We start from the raw sequence: 24,616 nt of genomic DNA on the forward strand, positions 1-24,616 counted from the left end.
AAAAATGCAAGGTAAATTACAACATATTTTGAATAAACGTGTGCATAATTAAAATCAAACAAATAAATAAACATACACGTTCTGATACATGCTTAAGATAATTTATGTAAAGGATCTTATGTAAGGAAACATAAAAGCTATTATTACCTGTGGTTTAAATAATCTTGGGTATTCCCTTGTTCTTTTTAACATACCCGAGTGTAATCAATAGTATTGTGTAAGTTAGCATTCTCTTTATATTATTGACTATACATAATAAGGATTTTTCATCTTTAATGTATATCTTAATATATTTCATTCTTTTTTTTTTTTTGAGACAGAGTCTCACTTTGTTGGCCAGGCTAGAGTGAGTACTGTGGCATCAGCCTACCTCACAGCAACCTCAAACTCCTGGGCTCAAGCGATCCTTCTGCCTCAGCCTCCTGAGTAGCTGGGACTACAGGCATGCACCACCATGTCCGGCTAATTTTTCCTATATATATTAGTTGGCCAATTAATTTCTATTTATAGTAGAGAGGGGGTCTCACTCTTGCTCAGGCTGGTTTCAAACTCCTGACCTCAAGCAATCCTCCTGCCTTAGCCTCCCAAAGTGCTAGGATTACAGGCATGAGCCACCGTGCCTGGCCTATATCTTAATATATTTCATTCTTAATGGGTATAAATTTCATGGAGTGATTCTACCTTAATTTACATACCATAACTTACATGTCTCTATTACTATATGCTTCCATTGGTTACAAATTTATATGCTGAACATGTTCATAGATTAGGGTTTTTTGTATGTTGGAGTCTTTCTTTAGAGTAGATTCCCAGATATACAATTACTGGTTAAAGAATACAAATATGATTTGTATATTCCACTCCCTTAAAAAAATATAAAAGATATAGCAGCAGGTGACTTCTCTAGCCTTAGGACCTTGGGACTACAAATAATACTTAGAGGACTAAATGGCTATGTTAAGGATAGTCAAGTAAACACAAACTATACACACAGTCTTAGAGCAGAGAATACAGTAAATCATCTTTCTCAAAAATTCATTACAGACTAAATGGTTTTATAGTGGTATATTATAAACAAGAAAAAAATGGACTAAAACCTTTATAGCTATAAATTCCTGGAATAAATGGTGTTCTTTTCCTGGCTACCTGTAGTCCTGAGAAAGTTCTACACATTAATGAGAAAGACTCACCTGCCAGAACAGAGGGTGTTAATCAACTGCTTCTTACATTCTTCCCCACTCAGTTCACCTGGAAATGCAAAACACACTGAGAAATAATTTGACTATGTGAATAGAGACAAAACCACTAAAATTGGGAGAAAATTACCTTTTCCATAAGCCATATTTCCCTTTTTGGTAGTCAAGGCAGTGAGAATAATAGGCAATAACTCCAGAGATTTTCCATTTACTAGACTGCCTTCTCTGACAGCACTAACAAACTCATTGGCTAATTCAACCAATAATGGTCCTGGAAAATGGTGAGCCTAAAAGTTCACGGGATAAAGAAAATCTTAAGCAGAAATCCGATGTTTAATATTTCCTTCCAAGAAATAAAGTCTTTAGCTATAATAACTGAATTGATATCGAGCCCCAGAAATGGTCCTATAAAGGATTCATGGAATCATTTTGTTCTGACACTTATAACTGTAAAGCGTTTCAAAGGTTGGAGTCTTCCATCAGTTCCCTAATGTTTTCAAATATGCCACCTCTTCAAAGAGATATGTCAATAGCACCAGAAATGTAATGTATGCATCAAGGTGGTTTATTGCCCTTTCATCAACTTTTTTTGTTTTTTAATAACAGCACTTAAGTTTTTCTTCCCTCAACAAATTACAAACAAACAAACAAAAAACCCACCCCCAAACAAAAAAGAGTTTTGTCTTCCATCTTACCTCTAACATTAGTAATCCTATGATCTCAGATGCTACTTCTTTCCGCAAATCCCCTGATTCCACCAACTGGATACAACAAGTGTATATCTTACGTCTCCTAAGAGTTCCAGCTTCTTCAGAGCAGGGGGAACCTTATTATTTTAAACAGGTGGTACAGAAACAAAGAAGAAGTCTTACAATGTTGAAGTGTAAATAGGAAAGATAAACAGGTTTGTAGTTTAATAAAAAAAAATAGAATTACTACTATATCAAAGGCAGGGGGAAATATGGAATTATCAAACTTTTGGTTACTACAGTGTTTAGAATAGCAACATTTAGGAGCTTTGAAAAAGTGCTTGATTTAGGCTGGGCATAGTGGCTCACACCTGTAATCCTAGCACTCTGGAAGGCCAAAGCGGGAGGACTGTTTGAGCTCAGGAGTTTGAGAGCAGCCTGAGCAAGAGCAAGACTCCATCTCTACTAAAATTAGAAATTAGCTGGACAACTAAAAATATACAGAAAAATTTAGCCAGGCATGGTGGTGCATGCTTGTAGTCCCAGCTACTCGGGAGGCTGAGGCAGAAGGATTGCTTAAGCCCAAGAGTTTGAGGTCGCTGTGAGCTAGGCTGACACCATGGCACTCTAGCCCTGGCAACAGAGATGCTGTCTCAAAAAAAAACAAAACAAAAAAACTACTCATTTCTTCCACTTGAGAGCGTATATAAGCAGGTGCTGCTCATCTTTCATTATTTCCTTTTCACTAATATTTTCACAAAATATTCAGCAAGTTTTCATAAAGGTTGACTCAACCAATTTTGAAAGTTCTTTTATGAATAGGAAGACATGTTTTCGTACCCTTGCAGCAACGACTCCATTTACTTGGGAGGGGAAAAATAAATCAAGTTAACATACCCGGTAAGAATCCAAAGCCACTTTTAATGTTTGCCTTGTACAGTTTTATCCTATAAGAATTTATAAAACCACTGAGAGTCACAATCTGCAACACAGACTGGTCCTTATTTAAGGTAGAAAAACAAGTGTCCCTCACAAGGAATTAAGAATCTCTATATAAGGCACCTAAGACATTCCATTTCATTAAAGCCCAGAGCTCCCTAGCCCCTTGTTAAGCATAGATTAAGTACTAAACATTGCTCTTCTCCACAATTTTAAAAGCACAAGCAAACTGAAGCAAATTTTATGGAAAGTACATTTTTTACAGACCCCCAAATCAGCAATACAATCTCAGGTAGCACTTCAACTCGCTTCAGTAAAATTATTTAAGTCCACTAGATAGGAGAGTGATGATTTAGTTAATTCTGTAGAATCCCCAAAACACAGAAAATATACCATTGGTGCTTCAAACACTAAGAAAAGTAGCAACATAGGGCCATAGGCCCAAAGTAAACAAACCTACCAATGAACTCAGGGAGATAGAAGTAACATTAATTATTACCTTTGAAGATGGCTCTCAGGAGTGCTCCAGCAGCTTTTCCTTTCACTGCTTGATTCTGAAGGAGATTAGTCAACTGCAATCACAGAAAGAAAAAGTTACAAACACTCCTCTACTCCAATGACCTAAACTCCAATGACCTCAACATGAAAAGGCATTCCTTTTTTAGGTTCAAATCATTTAGAGACATAATTTTTATTCAGATGGAGCAGGGTAGATTTTAATATGATGCTGGACTGTCAAGACTAAAATCTACTCATACATTCATTCTATAAACGTATGTGCTATATTTTTGGGATACACATTCATTCAAATACTTTTTGAGCATGTTTTTTTCCTGAGGCTCAATATAAGGATAAATAAGATAGACATGGAAAGAGTTGGAGGAGAACAGGTGACAGAAAAAAAATTGTAAAGGAAACAAATAACAGGCTGAGATAGACAATAATTGAGAAAAGAAAGGCAACTTTAGCTAGGGTAATAAGGGAATGCTTCTCTGAGGTACATATTTAAGCAGAAACCAGGAGGATAAGAAAGAGCTAGTTATGCAAAGGGAGGAAAGGGTATTTCACATAGAGAAATCATCATGTGCAAAGGCCCTGAAAAAGCATATTTGAGGCTAAGGACTTGGAAAGGAAAAAGACCAATAGACCAATATGGCTAGAGAGTAGTAAGGAAATGAGTAGCAGAATATGAGTTTGGAGGCATGGGTAAGGACCAGATCATGAAGAATCTTGTAAGGCCATTGTAGAAAGCTCAGCTTTTGTCTAAGTGGAATAGAAGCTACTACAAAGAAAAAAACAGTGATAGGTTTTTTTAAAAAAATCATTCTTGCTCCTTATGTAGAGAATGGGTTGTCGGGGATTTAAAACTGAAAACTGTGTTCAAACTAGAAATGATAGTGGCCTAGACCAAAGTGATAGCAGGGGAGATGTTATGGGTTAAACTGTGTCTCTCCCACACCCAAATTTTGCATATTAAGTTACTAACCCCTAGTACCTACAGATGTGACCTTATCTGGAAATTGGGTTGTTGCAGATGTAATTAGGTGAGGCCACTAGGGTGGGCCTGATCCAATAAGACTGATGCCATTATAAAAGGGGGAAATCTGGACATAGACACCCGCACAAAAAGAATGGCATATCAAGATGAAAGCAGACAGCAGGTGGTACAAGCCAAGGAATACCGAAGATTGAAGCAAACCACCTGATAGGTGAGGGGCACAGAGCAGATTCTCACAGCCCTCAGAAGGAACCAACCCTGCCAACACCTTGACCTTCAACTTCTAATCTCCAGAACTGTGAAACAATAAATTGCTCTTATTTAAGCTACTTTGTCTGTGGTGCCTTGTAACAGCAGCTTAGCATGCTAATACAGAAGATGAAGAAAAATAGATAGATTCAAAATATATTTGAGAGCTAGAAATAGTAGATAGATTCCACTAGAAGAAAAGCTAGAAAAGTAGATTCTGCCAGCATGCAGTGACTCACGCCTGTAATCCCAACACTTTGGGAGGCTGCAGTGGGATTGCTTGAGGCCAGCAGTTCCAAACCAACCAACTTAAACAGCAAAGCAAGACCTCATTTCTACAAAAAATTTAAAAATTAGCTGGGTGTGGTGATGCATGCCTATAGTCCCAGCTACTTAAGAGGCTCGCTTGAGCCCAGGAACTCAGGATTGTAGTGAGCTAAGATTGCACTCTGCACTCCAGCTTGGGCAATAAAGCAATGCCCTGTTCCCCCCATACACACCCCTGCCAAGTTGATTCAAGATATATTTGAGAGCTAGGAATAGAAATGCCTCATAGTTTGGAAGTGAAGGGGGTATAATGATGAAGAAAAAGAAGAAATTAATAAGTATTCCTAAATTTCTGGCTTAAGCAACTAACTGGGTGGATGGTGGCACCATCCATTGACATGGTAAAAATTTGGGATTAAGCAAGCATCTAAATCATTCACCTTGAAAGCTTTCTAAAACAGATTGCTGGGCTCTACCCATAATTTCTGATTCAGCAGGTGTGCTATGGGGCTCAGAATGCTGAGATATCCAAGTGGACATGCCAAGCAGACAAGATATGCCAAAGTAAAGCATCGATGGAAACACATGAGACCATCCAGGAAGAGAAAGAAAAGCGAAGAGAAACACCAATAATCAGTCATTAAAAAGAGAAGCAGGCACCAGTAAAGATGACTAAACAGGTGAGGTCAATTATATGCGAAGACAATCCAGAGAGAGTAAGTATCACAAAAGCCAAGACAAATAAAACAATAATTTGATCTCATCCACAGCTACATGAGCTTGTTCTTTCTAACTGGAGTCCATCTCTCCCTTCTTAAATATATAATAAGGAAGTATCTGAGTGCTCTTGCCTATACCCTCCAACTTGATATAACACCCTTAGAGCAGTGGTTCTCAACTGGGGGTGATTTTCGTCCCCAAGGGGACACTGGACAATGTCTCGAGACGAATCTGGCTGTCATGACTGGAAGGGTGCTACTAGAATCTAGTGGGTAGAGGTCAGAGATGCTACTATAAACATTCTGCAGTACACAGGAGAATCCACTACAACAAAGAATTACCAATACCAAATATAAGCAGTGCCAAGGTTGAAAAACTGATTCTTTTTGAAAATGTTAAGTTTCTATAGAAGAGGGGGGCATGGGAGGGGGGGAAAAAGCTGGACCAAAATCAGAAGACCTGGATGTGAATCCTGGCTATGACATTTACTAGCTATATAATCCCAGATAAGTTATTTAATCTATTATGTGTGTCCACTTCCCCACCTCAAAGGACTGAGATGATGGGTACAGGACCTTGCACAGTGCCTAACATACAATAGGTGCTCAAGAAATGTTCTGTTTCCTCTGTTCTCTACTTCCCTTCCTCCGCTCTCTACTTATGTGATCTTTAGTTTTCCTCTCTGACCTTAGTTATGCTTTTTACTGCATTTTAAAACTTAGAAATAAGCCAGGCATGGTTGCTCAGTGGGCTATAACACCAGTGCACATAACCCAGGAAGACACGGTGAGACTTTTCTTTTTTTTGAGAAAGAGTCTCACTCTGTCACCCTGGCTAGAGTGCAGTGGTGTCATCACAGCTTACCACAACTTCAAACTCCTGGGCTCAAGCAATCCACCTGCCTCAGCCTCCTGAGGAGCTGAGACTATAGGCGCATGCCATGACATCCAGCTAATTTTTTCTATTTTTGGTAGAGATGGCATCTAGCTTTTGTTCAGGCTGGTCTTGAACTCCTGACCTCAAGCAGTCCTCCTCCCCCGACCTCCTAGAGAGCTAGATTATAGGTGTGAGCCATCACGCCCGTTTGAGACTGTCTCAAAAACAACAACATAATCTTAGAAATAGACTAACTAAGATTAAGTATCCTTCTTTTAGAAGCCTTAAAAATTTTTCTATTAGTTGCTAGACTGGAAATATCAAATTAATAGCACAATCCAAATATGGATTTTAAAAAAAATAGAACATTCCTCATTTTGTGTTATCTGATGCTTCCTTGTGGTTAAACTGAGTTTATGCAGTCTCAGACATACACAGGTGAATCTGTTTCCTTCTCTGAGTATCACATCTGGAGACACATGATGTCCACCAATCCCTCATTGGTGATATTAATTCTAATCACCCAGACAAGTGTGTTGCCTCATTTTTCCATGTTCTAATTACTTTTCCTCCTCCCTTTGCAACCAGTAAGCAATTTGTAGGGAGACATTTAAGACCATGTAAATATCTTGCTTCTCATCCAATTTACTCCCTGTATAATGGAAAAGCCCAGTGGAAATCACTGTTGCCAGTATCAAAGTCAGTATCGCCAGGAATGACACTGACATCATGAGTCCAGTGATGTGATACACTGAGAAGGGCATGGTACCATTTTTGTGATCTTTTTGCTAGGGGTATGTGACCTCGGTTCAAGCATGAGACATCATCAAACAGGCCCCAATTGAGACACGTTCAGCAAAATAACTGATCAATACTCTTTAGGTCTAGGAAGATCTAGCAGGACAAGGAAAGAAAATTGTTACAGATTGCAGGAAATCAGTGGAAAATGACAACTAAGAACAATGTAGGAAGATACTGAGTGGGATCCTGGAACATAAAAAAGGGACATTAGTGGAAAGACTACTGGAAATAGTTAGAATAGGATCTTTAGTTTCATTAACAGTTTTGTACCAATGTTCTTAAAACTCCCCTAGATTTATCATCCATTGATATAGTAAGATATTGCTGCCAAAGTTAATTCTTCATTCACAAAAGAATGAGGGAAATATTAGTATCATTCTACCCTAGTGATAGAACATATCTGGAGCCCCATGTTCAATTTGAGGTGTGTAACTTTTAAGAGAAATGGTGACAAAAAAGAAGTATTCACAGGAACAAGACCATGTTAGTGAAGGGACTTAAAACCAGGAAGAGCTGGAAGAACTTTTCTAACATTTGCTCAACGTCTATGGGATGTTTATTGAGTGCCTATCAGATGTTAGATCCTTTACATGATCTCATTTTATCCTCAAAAAACCCGAGATGAAGATTCTCTTTGTGATGAGTAAGGATCAGTGAAGTAATTCATAGTATCCATAAACATCATTGATTTTGTTCTAGTTCTTATTTTTGCTTATCTTATAGTATATATAATGTTAAAGCTTCCACAAATTCCTCTTGGAAGCAGGTAAAATATAACTTCTAAATAAATAAATAAATAATTCGAATGCTGGTTTTAATCAAATCTTGTCTATAGAATGATTCAAGTTGCAACTCATAAGATACACCGTCTCAAAAAAACTACTACAAAAGCAATCCTGGATAATTTAAAAGCAAAAAATAAATCAAAGAGCATCCCTATATCAATTCCTAGTTAGTATGTCAGATAACAGAGACTAAGATGTACCTTGCTTCAATGACTAAAAGACTAGCACATAAAAATTCCCTTAAAAAACATAACGCGCCCAAGCGGGGTGGCTCACGCCTGTAATCCTAGCACTCTGGGAGGCCGAGGTGGGCGGATCGCTCAAAGTCAGGAGTTCGAAACCAGCCTGAGCAAGAGCAAGCCCCCGTATCTACTAAAAATAGAAAGAAATTAATTGGCCAACTAAAAATATATAGAAAAAATTAGCCAGGCATGGTAGCACATGCCTGTAGTCCCAGCTACTTGGGAGGCTGAGGCAGCAGGATTGCTTGAGCCCAGGAGTTTGAGGTTGCTGTGAGCAAGGCTGATGCCATTTATGGCACTCTAGCTCCGGCGACAGAGTGAGACTCTGTCTCAAAAATAAATAAATAAATAAATAAATAAATAATGTTCAACATCTTAACTTGTTTATATTAATACATATATTAATGTTTAAGGTTATTCTTGAAAAGGGATTCTTTTCCAGGCACGGATCTGAATAGGCTGAGATCACTGATTATGGAAAAAGGAGCAGTATTATCAGGTAATAAGATTAGGAAGATGCATCTATGTTCGTAAGGGAAGAAAATAAAAGTAAAGTGAATTACAAAAAATAATTAAAAAAAAAGATTAGGAAGAATAAACAGCCTAACATACAAGGTAATTACTATCCCATTTTATAATCATATACTTCTTACAGTGAAAACATAGGCATTAATTTTCTCTTTTACAAATAATTTCAAAATATTTTCCTGTTTATAAATTTAAGAAAACATATAAAGAAGCATCAATAAGCAAAACTAACATCTCACATCAATAACTACAGTCTAGATATTGTCTTCAAATAGTATTGTTGTAAGAACTATAGAAGCATACTAATTTGCTGTTACATATGCAGCTGTAAAAGCATTTTATTCTTAGGCTATTTCAGATTTGAATTTGGTCCCAAATGCCCTTAAGTTATCCATTTTTCACATCTCTCCCCAACCCCCAATTTATTTACATCTATGAATTGTTATCAAGTAAATCCTTTTGATTTATTTAATAACAATTAGGGATTTATTCTCCCTAAGATGAATAGGGAATAGAGAAGTGGCAGAATAATTTTTCTTTCTCACATGCCATTTAGATTTGTCATCATGCTTGACATTTACTTTTAGCAGAACATGCTTCCTAATACTCACATCATCTTCTTTTAGGGTTTGAAGAAAGTCTTGCAGTTTGTCTGTTTTTTCTGCTGCTAGAGATAAAATTTTTTGGTCCATTGTTGCTCGTATCAGGGAACTGTAAGGGAAAAATGTCAAAGCTGGATGAAGCTTCCAGAAGTAAATAAGCTTGATTATTTTATCCCCTTCCCTGTTAACTGAATATTTCATACCTATTACACAGTGAGTGCTCAATAGATTAAGGACTACTGACTAGTACAAGTAGGTGATTCTTAACCATAATAATCTCAAAAATTGCCTGGAATTTCTGTATTAGGAACCTATATTCTAATCAAGTGGTTTCATAATTTTTGCCCACACTTGTTATCAGCATACTGCCTAGAACAAAGCTGTCATTTAATGGGATATCAAATACACAATACACTATAAATATATATAGAAATATATTACATTTTTTATTATAAACATGTAATAAGTATTTGATAAATAAAGGGAAAAAACCAATAGCACTGTAAATGCTAAGTGCCAATCAAATGCTTTAAAAACAAGAGAGAAGTTAACAACACTAAAGACATAATTGTGTACTTAAATGTCAAGACTTCCCAGCAGAGGAATGCTTGAATTGGAGCTTACAGATTAAATTTAGATAGTCAAGACAATGAGATGGCATACATTATACATTATTGGGAAGGCAGGTATCACGAACAAAGGCATTAATCTGTGAAATGAAAAACTTATTTGGGGAAAATGAATAGATTGACTAAGGTAGAGCATTCAAATAGGAAGAGCAGTGAGTAGAAAGGCTAGAAAGACAGGCTGGAAACAAACTGTGTGAGATCATACTAGGGTAAGGAATTCAGATTTTTATCCTATAAATGAGAACCATCAAAAATTTGAGCAATACTATCTGACAAGATTAAAAGAGCATTTGAGGAAACCAAATCTACATCACTATGCAGATTAAAGTGGAAAGGGAATAAGAAGAAACTAAGACTAAGAGAACACTGGAGGTTATTATAGTGGTAGTGATTAAGACCTATACTAGGGCGGTGACTCTGGGAAATAGAAAGGAAGGAAATGGAGGCATATAAAATAGATAAGATTTAGTGAGTAGCTATGGAAATAGAAGGGGAAATGCAAACTAGTAGAAAGAAAACCTGCTCCTCCTCTTCTTCCTCCTGTTTCCCATCTCCATAATCTACCATCATCCACTCAGCCGCTCAAACCAGAAACATGGGCAACATTCTTAATTTTGCCTTTCCCCACATCCATTATCAAGTCCTGTCAATGTTACCTACTATAAACATCTCTCGAATCTACTTCTCTCCATCTCCACTACTGCCACATTGCTCCAAAGCCACTATCATCTCTTGCCTGAACTACAATACTTTAACTTGTCCCCCGTCTACACAGCAACTAAAGTGATGTTTTTGAAACACAGCCTGATTACGTGACTTATCTTCCCTCCACCCCATCCTCATCTTAAAGCCCTTAAGTGGCTTTTCATTGCTTTCATCTTATCAGTCCAAAATCCTGAAGTCAGGATAAAAAAGTTGTGCAGGGTCTGACTCAGGCCTAACTCCCCTTCATCACACTATACTCCAGCCATACTGAACTGCTTTCAGTCCTTTAAATCTCCAAGTCCTTTCTGTCACTGGCCTTTCCACATGATCTTCCATCTGGAACTTAAGTAAATACCTCTTCTTCTATCCCCTGCTCCCCCAATCTTTTACGGTTAATTCCTACAAATCCTTCAGATCTCAGCTCAATCCACACCTCATTAATTCAGTCTAGGTTAAATGCTTCCCTATAACAATCTCTTACGGCACTAGTTAACTCGTACATACTGGCGCCAATTTTTAATATGACATGTGTAAATTACTAGTTTAACGACTGTATCTCCCACTAGACTTGATTATAAACTCCATGAGGGCAGAGACCACATCTGATTTTATCACTGTACCTCCAACACTTAGCACAGTAGTATCTAGCTCACACAAGGCACCTAACAAATATTTGTTGAACAAATGAATTACTGAACCGCTGCAATAGGCAAGACACTGAGCCCAGCACTTTACACGAATTCACTAATTTGATCCTCACAACCCTAATACACGCAGGTGTTATTAGCCCCATTTTGGATTACGAACTTTGGCAATTCTGAGATTAAGGGATTTGGCCAACGGCAGAAGGATAGTAAGTGGCAGAGAGAGAAATGAAATCCAAGTCTGTCCAGCTCCAGACTCGATCTCAGGCTCTTAACTACTGGATGCAAACAGAGCACACCAACCAAAAGAGGCGTCCAGCCAGAAGGGGCAGTTTCAAAGGGAAATGCGTTTAAATCAATCTGTTTCCAGCAGGTACATCTGCTAAAATCGTCCTAAGACGAGAGGTAACAGGCAGGTGGCTGTGAAGCCCCTGTGGGCACAGTAGATGCCTTGTCAAGAGTCCCCAGAGGTAAAGTTAAGACCCGAGAACGGTGAGGCCCCATCGACGTGAAAAGCCGCGTTCTCCCCGCCCCCAGGGCTCTTCAGAGGACAAGACGTGAACCCAAATACAGAAACTGCGCAAAACGAGGCAGCTGGTGATGGGGGCTGTGACCGAGCTACACACGCGAAACAAAGTTAAGAGAAATTTCTCGAAGTAGGAGCTGAACCTTAGGAGCGGGCTCCGAGCGGGGCGCGCGCCGGCAGGCCGGAACTGCGAAAGCCCGGGCGCTCGGCGGGAGACGGCGGGGCGCGCCCGCCTGCTAGGCCACAGAAAATACCAAAACGCCACGTCGAAGCGGGAGCCCTCTCGTCCTCACAGACCCGCTCCCTCCCAGGGGCCCAGTCCCACCTGCGCCACGCGCAAGCCCCTCAGCAAAGACACCTCAGTTTCACCACCGCCACCAACTTCCAAAAAGCCCGCTCCGGCGAACGTCACTCCACTTCCGTCACCCTAAGCAACAGATCCCGCCCCCGCGGCTCATTTCCGCCGTCCGGGCGCCCGCAGATGGGGTGTACCATTAAGGATTAGGGCGTGGGGGAAACCGAGCTCTAGCTGTCTGAACTCGTGGGGGGCGGGGGGGGACTTCAGAGTGAGCATGCGCGGTGTGGCCTAGGCGTCCTCGGCTAGGTGTCCGGGCTGGTGACACTTCCGTGTGTCCAGTCGAAGAAGTCGTCAGTGGGAGAGGACTAATCAGAGGATGGCCCCGTTTGTCTTTGCACTGGAAGCGGCAGGAAGGCAGAGGCGATTTCATAGTCTACCCTGTGCCAGGGGACAGTATCCCCTCAGCTGTGAGCCCCGTGTGGTTAGGGGGCTTTCTTTTTCTCCCCTCGTGTAACCCCAGTGTTTGGTGCATAGCCTGGCAAAATATTTACCCAGTAAATAAATGAACAACTGCGGTAAGAGCGAGGAGCGACGGAGGGGTGGGTCAAGAGTCTATTTTAACTTGAGGGACCAGCTTGTGCAAAGGGCCTGAGAACACCCAAAGAGCAAGAGAACCCCTGGTCTCTTCTGAAGGTGAAGGCTTAGGTGGGAGTGGGAAAGCAGGGGCTTGTAAGTGCTTTTCATGCTGGGGGCAGGAGGGAACCGCTGGAAGGAAGATTGTGATTGTATGCACATTGTCGAATGGTATTTCTGGCAGGTGAGTACTGTGGTTATTCAAAAGAAAAGAGCTTGCAACAGCAGAACCAGCCCAATCTGATTCAGCTTTCTGTAATAAAATGGTGGGTGGTTTTTCAGTTGCCAGGGCCCCCTGGGTTGCAGGGGGTTGCAGGTCATGTAACCTGAACATGCCCAGATGAACAAAATGTGCCCAATAATGACCTTAAGCAGGCTGGAACTAAAAAGTTAACCACAGGTGGAACCAAAGTGCTCCCATGGAGGAACGGGGACTGAATTAACAAGCAAGCCTTGGCATCACCCCATGGCACACTTCCGTGGGATCAGCGGATCACACCTCCCAGCAGCACCTCATTATCCTCTGCCTATAAAACCTGCCCCAGCCCCTTCTCACCAAGACAGACTTGAGAGTTGTCTCCTATATCTTTGCCAGTAGACTTCCAATAAAGCCTTTCTTTTCTCAAAAACTAGTGCCATGGCATTGACTTCTATGCACATCAGGAAGCGAGCCCATTGGTTGCTCGGTAACAAGCTGGGTGGGGGGGCACGGAAGGCAGGGACCCTTAGGAGGGTATAAGTTGCCCCAGAGATAGGTGGTGGTGGCCCAAACAGAGGAGTGGGGACAGAAGGGAGTGGACCACTCGTGAAAGAGGTTGGGAGGTAGAGATTTAGGAAGCCCAAATGTTCATATCAGACGAGGTGTGGGAGGAGTTGAGGAATGTTCACGCTTGACTGACTGGGGTAGGGCTGAAGGTGGGTTGACACTACTAGTTAACTGAGAAAGCCCAGAAAAAGCACCATGTTTGGGGGTAATGATGAGGCCTTCAGATTTGGACTTGCCAAATCTGAGGATCCCACGGGACTTACTCCCAGCTCTCAGGGGTGGGATGGGTCTACTTGCCAGTTCTCGAAGAAACAGACCTGTTGGGGGAGAATGATGCCTCTCAGCTGTCTAGACCTGCTCCTTGCTTATGGACCCTTCAGGATTTTTTCCTTCTACCACATTTCTGTCCCCATATTGAGCTGTGATATGTGGCTGAGGTGGAAGATCATTCCTGAGAGGAATCCTTTGCCTTGCCAAAAAAACAGATGACTTGACCTCATATCCCCACAAAATCTCCCTCCCAGGCTGCTTCTGGGATTCAGCTGTGCATCTGATGTCTATGTAGCTCAAACAAGCTCATTGGCCTCTCTGAGCTTCCATTTGTGCATCCCAGATGCACTTACGGAGCTGGCTGTGTGTCTACACACTGGCATTGATGATTTGGGGGTCTTGTCTCCCCTTGTTTTTTATTTATTTATTTATTTATTTTTTTGTTTTTGTTTTTGTTTTTGTTTTTTTTTTTTGAGACAGAGTCTCACTTTGTTGCCCAGGCTAGAGTGAGTGCCGTGGCGTTAGCCTGGCTCACAGCAATCTCAATCTCCAGGGCTCAGCGATCCTACTGCCTCAGCCTCCTGAGTAGCTGGGACTACAGGCATGCGCCACCATGCCCGGCTAATTTTTTGTATATATATTTTTAGTTGGTCAATTAATTTATTTCTACTTTTTGGTAGAGACGGGGTCTCGCTCAGGCTGGTTTCGAACTCCTGACCTTGAGCAATCCGCCCGCCTTGGCCTCCCAAAGTGCTAGGATTACAGGCGTGAGCCACCACGCCTGGCCCGTCCCCTTGTTGCATGAATGTATCATCTGTGTTTTCCATTAGCATTCCTGGGTGTGTGAAAGAAAAGAACAGGCCGGGTGCGGTGGCTCATACCTGTAATCCTAGCACTCTGGGAGGCCGAGGCAGGTGGATAGATCGAGGTCAGGAGTTTGAAACCAGCTTGAGCGAGACCCCATCTCTACCAAAAATAGAAATTAATTGACCATCTAAAAATAAATATACAAAAAATTATCCAGGCATGGTGGCACATGCCTGTAGTCCCAGCTACTCGGGAGGCTGAGGCAGCAGGATCGCTTGAGCCCAGGAGATTGAGGTTGCTGTGAGCTAGGTTGACACCACGGCACTCACTCTAGCCTGGGCAACAAAGTGAGACTCTGTCTCAAAAGAAAAGAACAACAGATTTAGGTTAATAACAGTTTTCTTCACCCTGGTATAGGCTTCCTTAAGCAGCAAATCTTACCCATCTGGTTTACCAACTAGACTCAGACACTGGGAAGCTAGGGATATACTGATTCTAGAAAATACAGCCAGTTAAAAACAGGTTTATTATGGTCACAATTGCTATTATAAGGTGGGAAGAAAAGAAAAAAAAATGTAAAGATTTTTTTATTTAATTTATAAAAAAAAAAGAAAAAGAAAAATAGGTTTACAGTAGTGGAATTAAATGTCTTTCAGATCTTGTCAATAGTATATGTTTATCTAACAAAATTATAGCTACTAATATTTGTAGGAATGTAGAGAAAAAGTACAAATGGAGGCCTGTTACCCATTCCCAATTCACTCCTGCAGTGTGAGGGGCTTCACATGCCTGCACGTGAACACCAAGACTGAAGATCCACACCACACCTCCCCACAAAGCTGCCCTTTGGCCATCCTTTGGGCCCAGGGCTGTACACACTAGTAGGTCCATTCTGGGGAGGGTGGACCTAGGAAGAGGCCTGCATAGGCCCTGGAAGCAAATTTGGAGATGTTTTAAGTAGGTACCTAGAACATGGTCTAAAGGGGGAGCACGTGAGTGCATCCCCTAGGTTCCTTGGACGACTTTTTTTTTTTTTTGAGACAGAGTCTCACTTTGTTGCCCAGGCTAGAGTGGGTGCCTTGGCAGTCAGCCTAGCTCACAGCAACCTCAAACTCCTGGGCTCCAGCAATTCTGCTGCCTCAGCCTCCCGAGTAGCTGGGACTACAGGCATGTGCCACCGTGTCTGGCTAATTTTATATATATATATATTAGTTGGCCAATTAATTTCTTTCTATTTATAGTAGAGACGGGATCTTGCTCTTGCTCAGGCTGGTTTTGAACTCCTGATCTCTAGCAATCCTCTCGCCTCGGCCTCTCAGAGTGCTAGGATTACAGGCGTGAGCCCCCACGCCCGGCCTCCGTGGACTTCTTATCCTTGGACTGGGGGTTTGGGGGTGGATCAAGGCCAGAGGAGGACCAATAAGGCACTATCCAGCCCAAGAGCTCCAGGTGCCTGGTTTTAAGGGCACCACTGTTTGAGAGAATAATCAAAGTAACGTGTAAAGAGCTACAAATAGAAGGACTTAAAAGTGTTAGTTCCTTCTAGCAATCCTGCTATTGGGTATACATTCTAAAGAATTGAAAGCAGGGTCTCTCATTCTGGGGGTCGAGGCGGGCAGATTGCTCAAGGTCAGGAGTTCGAAACCAGCCTGAGCAAGACCCCATCTCTACTAAAAATAGAAAGAAAGTAATTGACCAACTAAAAATATATATACAAAAAAAAAATTAGCTGGGCATGGTGGCACATGCCTGTAGTCCCAGCTACTCGGGAGGCTGAGGCAGTAGGATCACTTGAGCCCAGTAGATTGAGGTTGCTGTGAGCTAGGCTGATGCCACGACACTCACTCTAGCCTGGGCAACAAAGTGAGACTCTATCTCAAAAAACAAACAAACAAAAAAAGAAAGCAGGGTCTCAGAGAGGTCGTTGTACATCCATGTTCACAGCATTATCACAATAGCCAAAAGATAGAAACAATACAACTGTCCATCAACAGATGAATGGATAAATAAAATGTGTTGAGTACATACAATTGAAAATTGTTTAGCTTAAAAAGGAAGGAAATTCTGGTACATGCTACAATATGGATGAACCTGAGGACATTATGCTAAGGTAAAATAAGCCAGTCACAAAAAAACAAGTATTACTGTATGTTATTGCACTTATATGAAGTATCTAAAGTAGGCAAATTTATGGAATCAGAAAGTAGAATGTTGATCAGGGGGTGGGGCAGGTAATGGGAGGTTATCATTTAATGCATACAGAATTTCAGTTTTGCAAGATGAAAAAGTTCTGAAGATCTGTTGCAAAGCAAAGTGAATATACTTAACATTACTGAACTGTACACTTAAAAGTGGCTAAGATGGTAAAACAGACAAACACAATGTTACCTGGGTAGTTTGCAGGGTTGTTTAGGGGAACTAGTTGACTCCACCCTGAAGAAATTTCAATTTGGTAGGATTTGAGGGAGAGGTTTAACTACTAACTGTTTGTATTTCCAGTGTCTAGAAAAGTGCCTGGCACAAAGTAGTGCTTCATAAATATTTGTTAATGGATGCAAAAGCGTGAATACAGCCTTTGAAAAACATGGGTTTAAACATCTCAATGAAATGCTAGATTTCAAAATCAAAATTTTGACTTAAAAATATATTGCTACCTTTGAAGCTCCCTTTGAATTTGCAATCGTTTAACAATAAAATGTTCAAAACAAACAAAAATTAACTCCCTATCCCCCATCTGCTTATCCTCAAAGGCCAGGAAGAGAGGAAGAAGAAAGGAGACGCAGCAGGGTAGAAAGTAATCCTTAATCCCAGTACTCTGGGAGGCCGAGGCAAGAGAATCATTTGAGATCAGGAGTTCGAGACCAGCCTGAGCAAGAGCGAGACCCCGTCTCTACTAAAAAAATAGAAAGAAATTAGCTAGACAACTAAAATATATATATTTTATAAAATATATATATGTGTGTGTGTGTGTGTCAATTAGCCGGGCATGGTGGCACATGCCTGTAGTCCCAGCTACTCGGGAGGCTGAGGCAGGATTGCTTGAGCCCAGGAGTTTGAGGTTGCTGTGGCTAGGCTGAAGCCATGGCACTCTAGCCTGGGCAACAGAGTGAGACTATGTCTCAAAAAAAAAAGTAATTCTTAAAAACTAGTCCCTTAAAATCAGTGGTATTTGAGTAAGGTCTATAGATTGATTATCCATTTGTATTAATGTTCAATTCCTGATTTTGATAATTGTACTGTGGTTAATTAAGTGTATCTTAGTCCCAATTAGCAGGACATGGTGGTACCCACCTGTAGTCCCAGCGACTCAGGAGACTGAGGTGGGAGGACTGCTTGAGCCTAGGAATTGAGGTTGCTGTGAGCTATAATGATGCCACTGCACTCTAGCCTGCACAACAGAGTGAGACCCTGGTGCCAAAGAAATGAAGAAAAAAAGAGTATCTCAGTCCCTTCAGGTTTCTATAACAAAATACCATAGACCATGTGGCTTCTAAACAACAGAAATGTATTTTTCACAGTTCTGGAGGCTGGGAAGTCCAAGATCAAGGTGCCAGCAGATTCGGTGTCTGGTGAAGGCCACTTTCTCATAGATGGCACTGTCTGGCTGTGTCCTCATATGGCGAAAGGAGCAAGGCAGCTCTCTGGGGCCACTATTATAAGGACATTCGTCCCATTAATCACCTCCCAAAATCTCTATCTCTTAATACCATCTCTTTGGGGGTTAGGATTTCAACATATGAATTTTGGATAGGCACAAACATGCAGACCATAGCAAAGAGAATGTCTTTGATTTTAGGAAATCTACACTGAAGTATTTAGGAGTAGAAGGGCATCATGTCTGCAAATTACCGTAAAATGGTTTAGGAAAAATACACATGTATATATTGAGAGGGAATGATATAGCAAATGTGGTGAAATGTAGGTGAAGGGCATAGGGGAATTCTTTGTACTATTCTTGCAGCTTTTCTGTAAATCTGATGTTATGTCAAAATAAAAAGTCTAAAAAAAAAAAAAAAAACCGGCCCAGGTGCAAATCTGGTAGACTACTGTGGTCTGTAGATAATCAGCAAACTGGGCCTTTGAGAGGCCATCTCTGCCCTTTCCCGAGGACAGGTGGATACCTGTTCACTGCCTTCTACTTTGCCCCTCTTCTGCTGTCACCTAAATCACCCCCTCCCCACCTCCATGACTTCCATGTCTCCTTAGCACTCACTCTCCTGGTCACATCCTAAGCCACCTCCCGAATCACTACTCAAACATCCACCTCTCAACTATCCAGTGTGCTTGCTCAATTATTCCCACTAACTTATTTTCTAATCCTTTTCTCCTTTTTTCTTTTCTTTTTTTTACTTTACATCCCTTTTACTCTCCATCACAACTATTCTCTAATCATCACTGTCCCCAACTCCTCATCTTTAATTCCAAGGTCTAATACTTAAATCACATTTTTACCAATATCCTCAATTTTTGCCTTTCCTTTCATCCTGTCAATGCCGCCAACCCTAACCCTGTATGAAGCCAGCCGTGGCCCCTCGTTGGTGCTATTGGACCTGGGCTGCGGGTTGTGCTGGAGGAGTCTCGTGTCCGTGTAGGTGGGCGCGCCCATCACAAGGGGGCCTTCACCGCTGCCAGATAATCTTCCCCAGTAAGTTTATCCTTCCTTTCTTTGAGGATTATTTCAAACTTTTCTATCTCCTTCTTTAAGCAGATTACTTCAACTTGTACTTAGCCAAAACAAAAAGGAAGAAAATAGGTGCCTTCAGAAGGAAACTCGCTTTTACTCCCCACCATCAAATCTTTTTTTTTTTTTTTTTTCTGACAAGGTCTTGCTTTTTTGCCCAGGGTAGAGTGCAGTGGTATCATCATAGCTCACAGCAACCTCAGACTCCTGGGCTCAATCCATCCTCCTGCCTCAGCCTCCCAAGTAGCTGGGACTACAGGCACGTGCCACCACACCTAGCTAATTTGTTTTATTATTATTAAATTTATTCGTAGAGACGGCGTCTCGCTATGTTGCCGGGGCTAGTCTTGAACTGGGCTCAAGCGATCCTCCCACCTCGGTCTCTCAAAGCGCTGGGATTACAGGTGTGATCCGCTTCACGCGGCCCCCACCGTCAAATCTTCACACTCACTCACCTCAGCACCAATTCTTTCCAACAGTGCCCCGTGACAGCGGAGGGGCAGGGCTGGTCCCTCTGCTGAAGCACGAATCCCGCCCTCTTCCGTCTTCTCGGCGAGGACCTCACCGTCACTTACCCCTCTGTGACCTTAGTCTTTAACCTCCAGCTTTCTACAGCTGCCCTTTCCTAAACACATCTTTCCTTTCGTGGTGGGAGTTAAAACCAAGTTCCCATCCGAAGGCACCTATATATTTTTTTTTTTCCTGTGAAGTAAAAGTTGAAATCATCTCTGAGGATAAAAGAGGCGAAGGGCAAGTCTCCCCACCCACCTAAACAAAAGGCTCCCTGTGACTCTTCCCTTCAGTTGCTGCCCGTCATCAGCTGCCGGACACACTCCTCAGGGCGGCCGTCTACATTTTGCCCCATTTCCATATCTCCTGTTCACTTTCTGCTCTCCTCTGTCTGCTTCCTCTGTTAATTCACCAAAAACCACTGTGGCCAAGATCACGGCAGCCTTCTTGTTTGTGAACCCAGCAGGCATGCTTAATCCCGTCCCGCCTCCGGGGAACCGCGCTCCTCTGGCCTCCTTGCCTACGTTCCCTGCCAGGTTGTGAGCAGCAAGGGCAGGAGGTGTGTCTGTCTTGCAAAACAATGTTTCCCCAGTACCTGGCACAGGGCCTGCTAGTAGCAGGAGCTCAACAAACACTATTTTTCCTTTTTTTTTTTTTTTAATAGGCCATTTAAAGGACTTTATATTGTTTTCAATTGAAACTGGATTCTTCCAATCATGGAGTATAGCATCTTATGGGCTGGATGATCTGGCCACTGCCTTCATCTCTTCCGCCATCGCCCACCCAGACTCTAGGCTCCAGCCATGCATGTTAGTTGCAGTTCTCCAAACAAGCCATGCTCCCACTTTTCCATATTTTTTGGTGTACTGTTTCCTGTCTGAGGGTCCTTTTCAGGGACACCTGTCTCCCAGGTGAATCTCTTGCTCTTTTAAGTCTCAGCTTGAAAATCACCTGCTCTGGGAAGCCCTCCTTAATTCCCCGCAGCAGGTCTGTCTCTTCTCCCTCCAAGCTCGTAGATATTTAATAGCTACGGCACTGTTTCCCAAACATGTTCAGAGAAACAGTAGTTCCAAGGTTATTCATGAGTGTTATGAGGTGAAAGGGTGTGTGCTGGCTCATAAGTTTGGGAAACGCTGAGTTAAACCAGTTTTTAAAAGATCTCTTTGCTGCAGGACTTCTCAAAGCCTTTATGTTGCTCACCTTCATTGATAACTTCCAAGAGGAAAATATAATTTGTAACATTTCGCAAACTTAATCAACCAAAGGACGCCCCTCCATTTTTTGGTGCTGCCACACAGCTCATTTTGGAACCTGTCTTGTCCTATCACTTGCTCTATTGTTTTATAATTATTTTGTGACTGTATCTCCCCTTCTAAACTGTGAGCTGCTGAAGCAGAGAGAGTGCTCATTCATCTCTGTATCCCAGCGCCTAACACACAGTAGCTACTCAATAAATGTTGGTGAAGGAATGTGGGGAAGGGCACAGTAGGAGAGGGAGGGAAAGAATGGTGAAATAAGAGAAAGGTGATTTCTTGATTTTTCCATTGAACACCCCAACTACCCACTACGTAGATCCTGTTATATTTTACTCCACTGGCTTTGTCACAGATCTGTCCACCTCACTATCCCTCTAATCAGCCATAGACCCAACTTATTGATCTGGTTTTCCACTTTCTTTTTCTTGTGTGAACTTTCAATCTCATTTTTCCTCCAATTGTGAAACCACCTTAATTCTAAAATCCTCTTTGAACAAGCAGACTGATGGATTTTCATCATTCGACGACTCCTTGCTTTATTGCCCGGCCGTCCCACTCCTCCACTCCAGCTCCTTGCGGAATGAGCTGCCTCCCGGAGGGGTTGGAGCTTTTTAGAGCATGGCGGCCCTGAGGGTCAGAGACGCCGTTCTAGTCTGGGTGCCTGCTTGCGGTCTGTTCACTCACCACCACTGTGCGACTTTAAGGAACGTGCAGAATGTCCCTGGACCTACATTTTCCCACTTCTCAAAGAAGGGGTTGCAGGCTGGGGGTTCCATAAGGTCCTCCCTGGCCCAGAAGAATTATTAGTGGCTAAAGAAGGGATTGCAGTGGCCAGACTCTTGCCTCCTGGGTCTGCTGCCAGGGAGGATGAAGTGATGTCACCTTCCCCAGGAGCCAGGGGTCAAGTGTGACATTCCTGAGCAGTCACCCCTGTGTCAATCTCGCTTCTTGTGTGTTGAATGATAAAAGAGCTTTAGAATGAGCTGGACCCTACTCCTAACCAACGGGGGGGGGGCGGGGGGGGCGCTGGGGGGGGCGTCGGGCAGAACCCACACCTCCCTGACTCTCAGCTCCTCATTCTGTGTAAAGGGGACTCTACTCCCTACCTGACGTCTGGAAGGATCGGACAGATAATGCTGGGAGGGCACCTGCCACGGTACAGAAGGCGGGCACCCCAACAAATTCGAGGCCCGTTCCTCCCCGCCTTCAGCAGAGAGGCCAGAGGGCCGGGATTGCCTCCAGTATAGCCGGCACAGGTGTCTGGGCCAATGAGGGCAGCGTCTCCTCGCACACAGTGGCACTATTGTTCCGGCCAGAGGAGCTGGGTGTGAACGTGGCCGTTGGGATGGGGGAGGGAGGGTTCGAGGCAGGAGAAGGGCTGTGAGCAGAAGGTAATGTGGCAGAAAGCCCTGCTCCCAGAGAAGGGCCCGGGGCCGGCCAGCACCCTGAAAAGCTGCGTGTAGCCCACCCTGCCAGGGCTGGGCCTTCAACTCAGAAGTGTTCTTTGTGCATGGGGATGTTGCTCTTTGTGGAATCCATCACCTGACATTGACAGAGCCTCTCCTGGGGCTCCCTTGCTTCCTTCCCGTGGGGCAGCCTGGGCTCTCATTCCCATCATCTGAAAAAGACCAGCGTCCCGTCTGTGCTAGTGTCCTAGGGCTGCCGTAACAAAGCACCCCAAGCTGGGTGGCTTAAACAACAGAAATCCATTTTCTCACAGTTCTGGAAGCTGGAAGTCTGAGATCGAGGTGTGGGCAGGGTTAGTTTCCTCTGAGACCGCTCTTCTTGCCTTGTGGCTGGCCCTCCGCTCCCTGTGGCTTCACGAGGCCCTCCCTCTGTAACCGCGTCTGAACGTCCTCTTATGAGGATATCAGCCATATGGGATCCTGGCCCACGCTGAGGACCTCCTTTCAACTTAATCACTTCTTTAAAGACAGGATCTCCCCGGGCCGGGCATAATGGCTCACACCTGTAATCCCAGCACTCTGGGAGGCTGAGGCGGGAGGATCGCTTGAGGTCAGGAGTTTGAGACCAGCCTGAGCAAGAGTGAGACCCCATCCCTACTAAAAAATAGAAAAAGAGGCCGGGCGCGGTGGCTCACGCCTGTAATCCTAGCACTCTGGGAGGCCGAGGTGGGCGGATCGTTTGAGGTCAGGGGTTTGAAACCAGCCTGAGCAAGAGCGAGAACCCGTCTCTACTATAAATAGAAAGAAATTAATTGGCCAACTAATATATATAGAAAACATTAGCCGGGCGTGGTGGCGCATGCCTGTAGTCCCAGCTACTCGGGAGGCTGAGGCAGCAGGATTGCTGGAGCCCAGGAGTTTGAGGTTGCTGTGAGCTAGGCTGACGCCATGGCACTCACTCTAGCTTGGGCAACAAACTGTCTCAAAAAAAAGAAAAAGAAAAAATAGAAAAAGAAAAAGAAACTGTGAGAATAAATGGGCGTTGTTTAAAAAGTAAATAAAGACACGATCTCCAAATATAGTCACATTCTGAGGCACTGCAGTTTAAGGCTTCCGCACAGGAATTAGGGATGAGGGGGGAACAGACACAGTTCGGCCATGGCACCATCTTGCAGGTGGAACAACTGAGGCCTAAGAGGGTCAATGACTTGGGTTAATAGTAGGCAGGGCCAGGCCTAGCACTGGGCAGGAGCCCCTCTCTCTCTGCTTCCACCTACAACCTGGCTACCACGGCCCTGCCCCAAAGAGGAAGAGGCTGGAGGGTAAAGACAGCCCTCGAGCCAATTCCCCCAGTCCTCCCAGCTGGTGGGAAGCGAGAGGTCAGGCAGGGTCAGAAACTCTCTAGGGCAGTGTTGTTCAAACTTTTGTGTGCACAGAGATCACCTGGGGACCTTGTTAAAATTAAGTCATTTTATTTATTTGTATTTTATTTTTGAGACAGGGTCTTGCTCTGTTGCCCAGGCTTAGATGCAGTGGTGCAATCATAGCTCTCTGCAGCCTCAGACTCCTGGACTCTAGAGAGCCTCCAGCCTCAGCCTCCCCAGTAGATAGGGCTATAGGTGAGACACTACTCCTGGCTAAAACTCAGTAATTGAGTTAAAATGAGATCATTAGGGTAGGCCCTAATCCAATCCAGATTCTGATTTGGCCTGTCTGGGGAAGGGCCCAAGATTCAGCATTTCTTTTATTTTTATTTTTTTGGAGGTGAGATCTTGCTCTGTTGCCCAAGCTAGAGCACAGTGGCATCATCATAGCTCACAGCAACCTCAAAACCCTGGGCTCAAGCGATCCTCCTGCCTTAGCCTCTAGAGTACCTGGGACTACAGCTGCTCTCCACCATGTCTAGCTAATTTTTAAATTTTTATAGAGACAGGGGTTGGGGGTGCTTCACTATGTTGCTCAGGCTGGTCTTGAACTCCTGGCCTCAAGTGATCCTCTTGCCTCAGCTTCTCAAAGTGCTAGGATTACAGGCATGAGCCACTGTGGCTGGCCTGCATTTCTAACAATGCTTCCAGATGACGCTGGTGCTGCAG

The 24,616-nt window shown here is 43.2% G+C and overlaps 1 protein-coding gene across 1 annotated transcript in view; it reads right to left on the minus strand.

The window, feature by feature from the left end:
* Positions 1-12,369, minus strand: part of FANCI (FA complementation group I) — a 74,453-nt gene extending 62,084 nt beyond the window's left edge. The window contains exons 1-6 of the mRNA XM_012788882.3: positions 12,222-12,369; positions 9,402-9,501; positions 3,324-3,396; positions 1,892-2,022; positions 1,327-1,483; positions 1,191-1,248 (exon numbers count right to left, since the gene is read on the minus strand). Coding sequence (XP_012644336.1) covers positions 1,191-1,248; positions 1,327-1,483; positions 1,892-2,022; positions 3,324-3,396; positions 9,402-9,482 — 500 coding nt within the window. The 5' untranslated portion in view covers positions 9,483-9,501; positions 12,222-12,369. The remainder of the gene's footprint in view (positions 1-1,190; positions 1,249-1,326; positions 1,484-1,891; positions 2,023-3,323; positions 3,397-9,401; positions 9,502-12,221) is intronic.
* Between the last annotated feature and the right edge of the window lie 12,247 nt (positions 12,370-24,616).

This window comes from Microcebus murinus, chromosome 7, assembly GCF_040939455.1.
Source record: "Microcebus murinus isolate Inina chromosome 7, M.murinus_Inina_mat1.0, whole genome shotgun sequence".
Lineage (NCBI taxonomy): Eukaryota > Metazoa > Chordata > Mammalia > Primates > Cheirogaleidae > Microcebus > Microcebus murinus.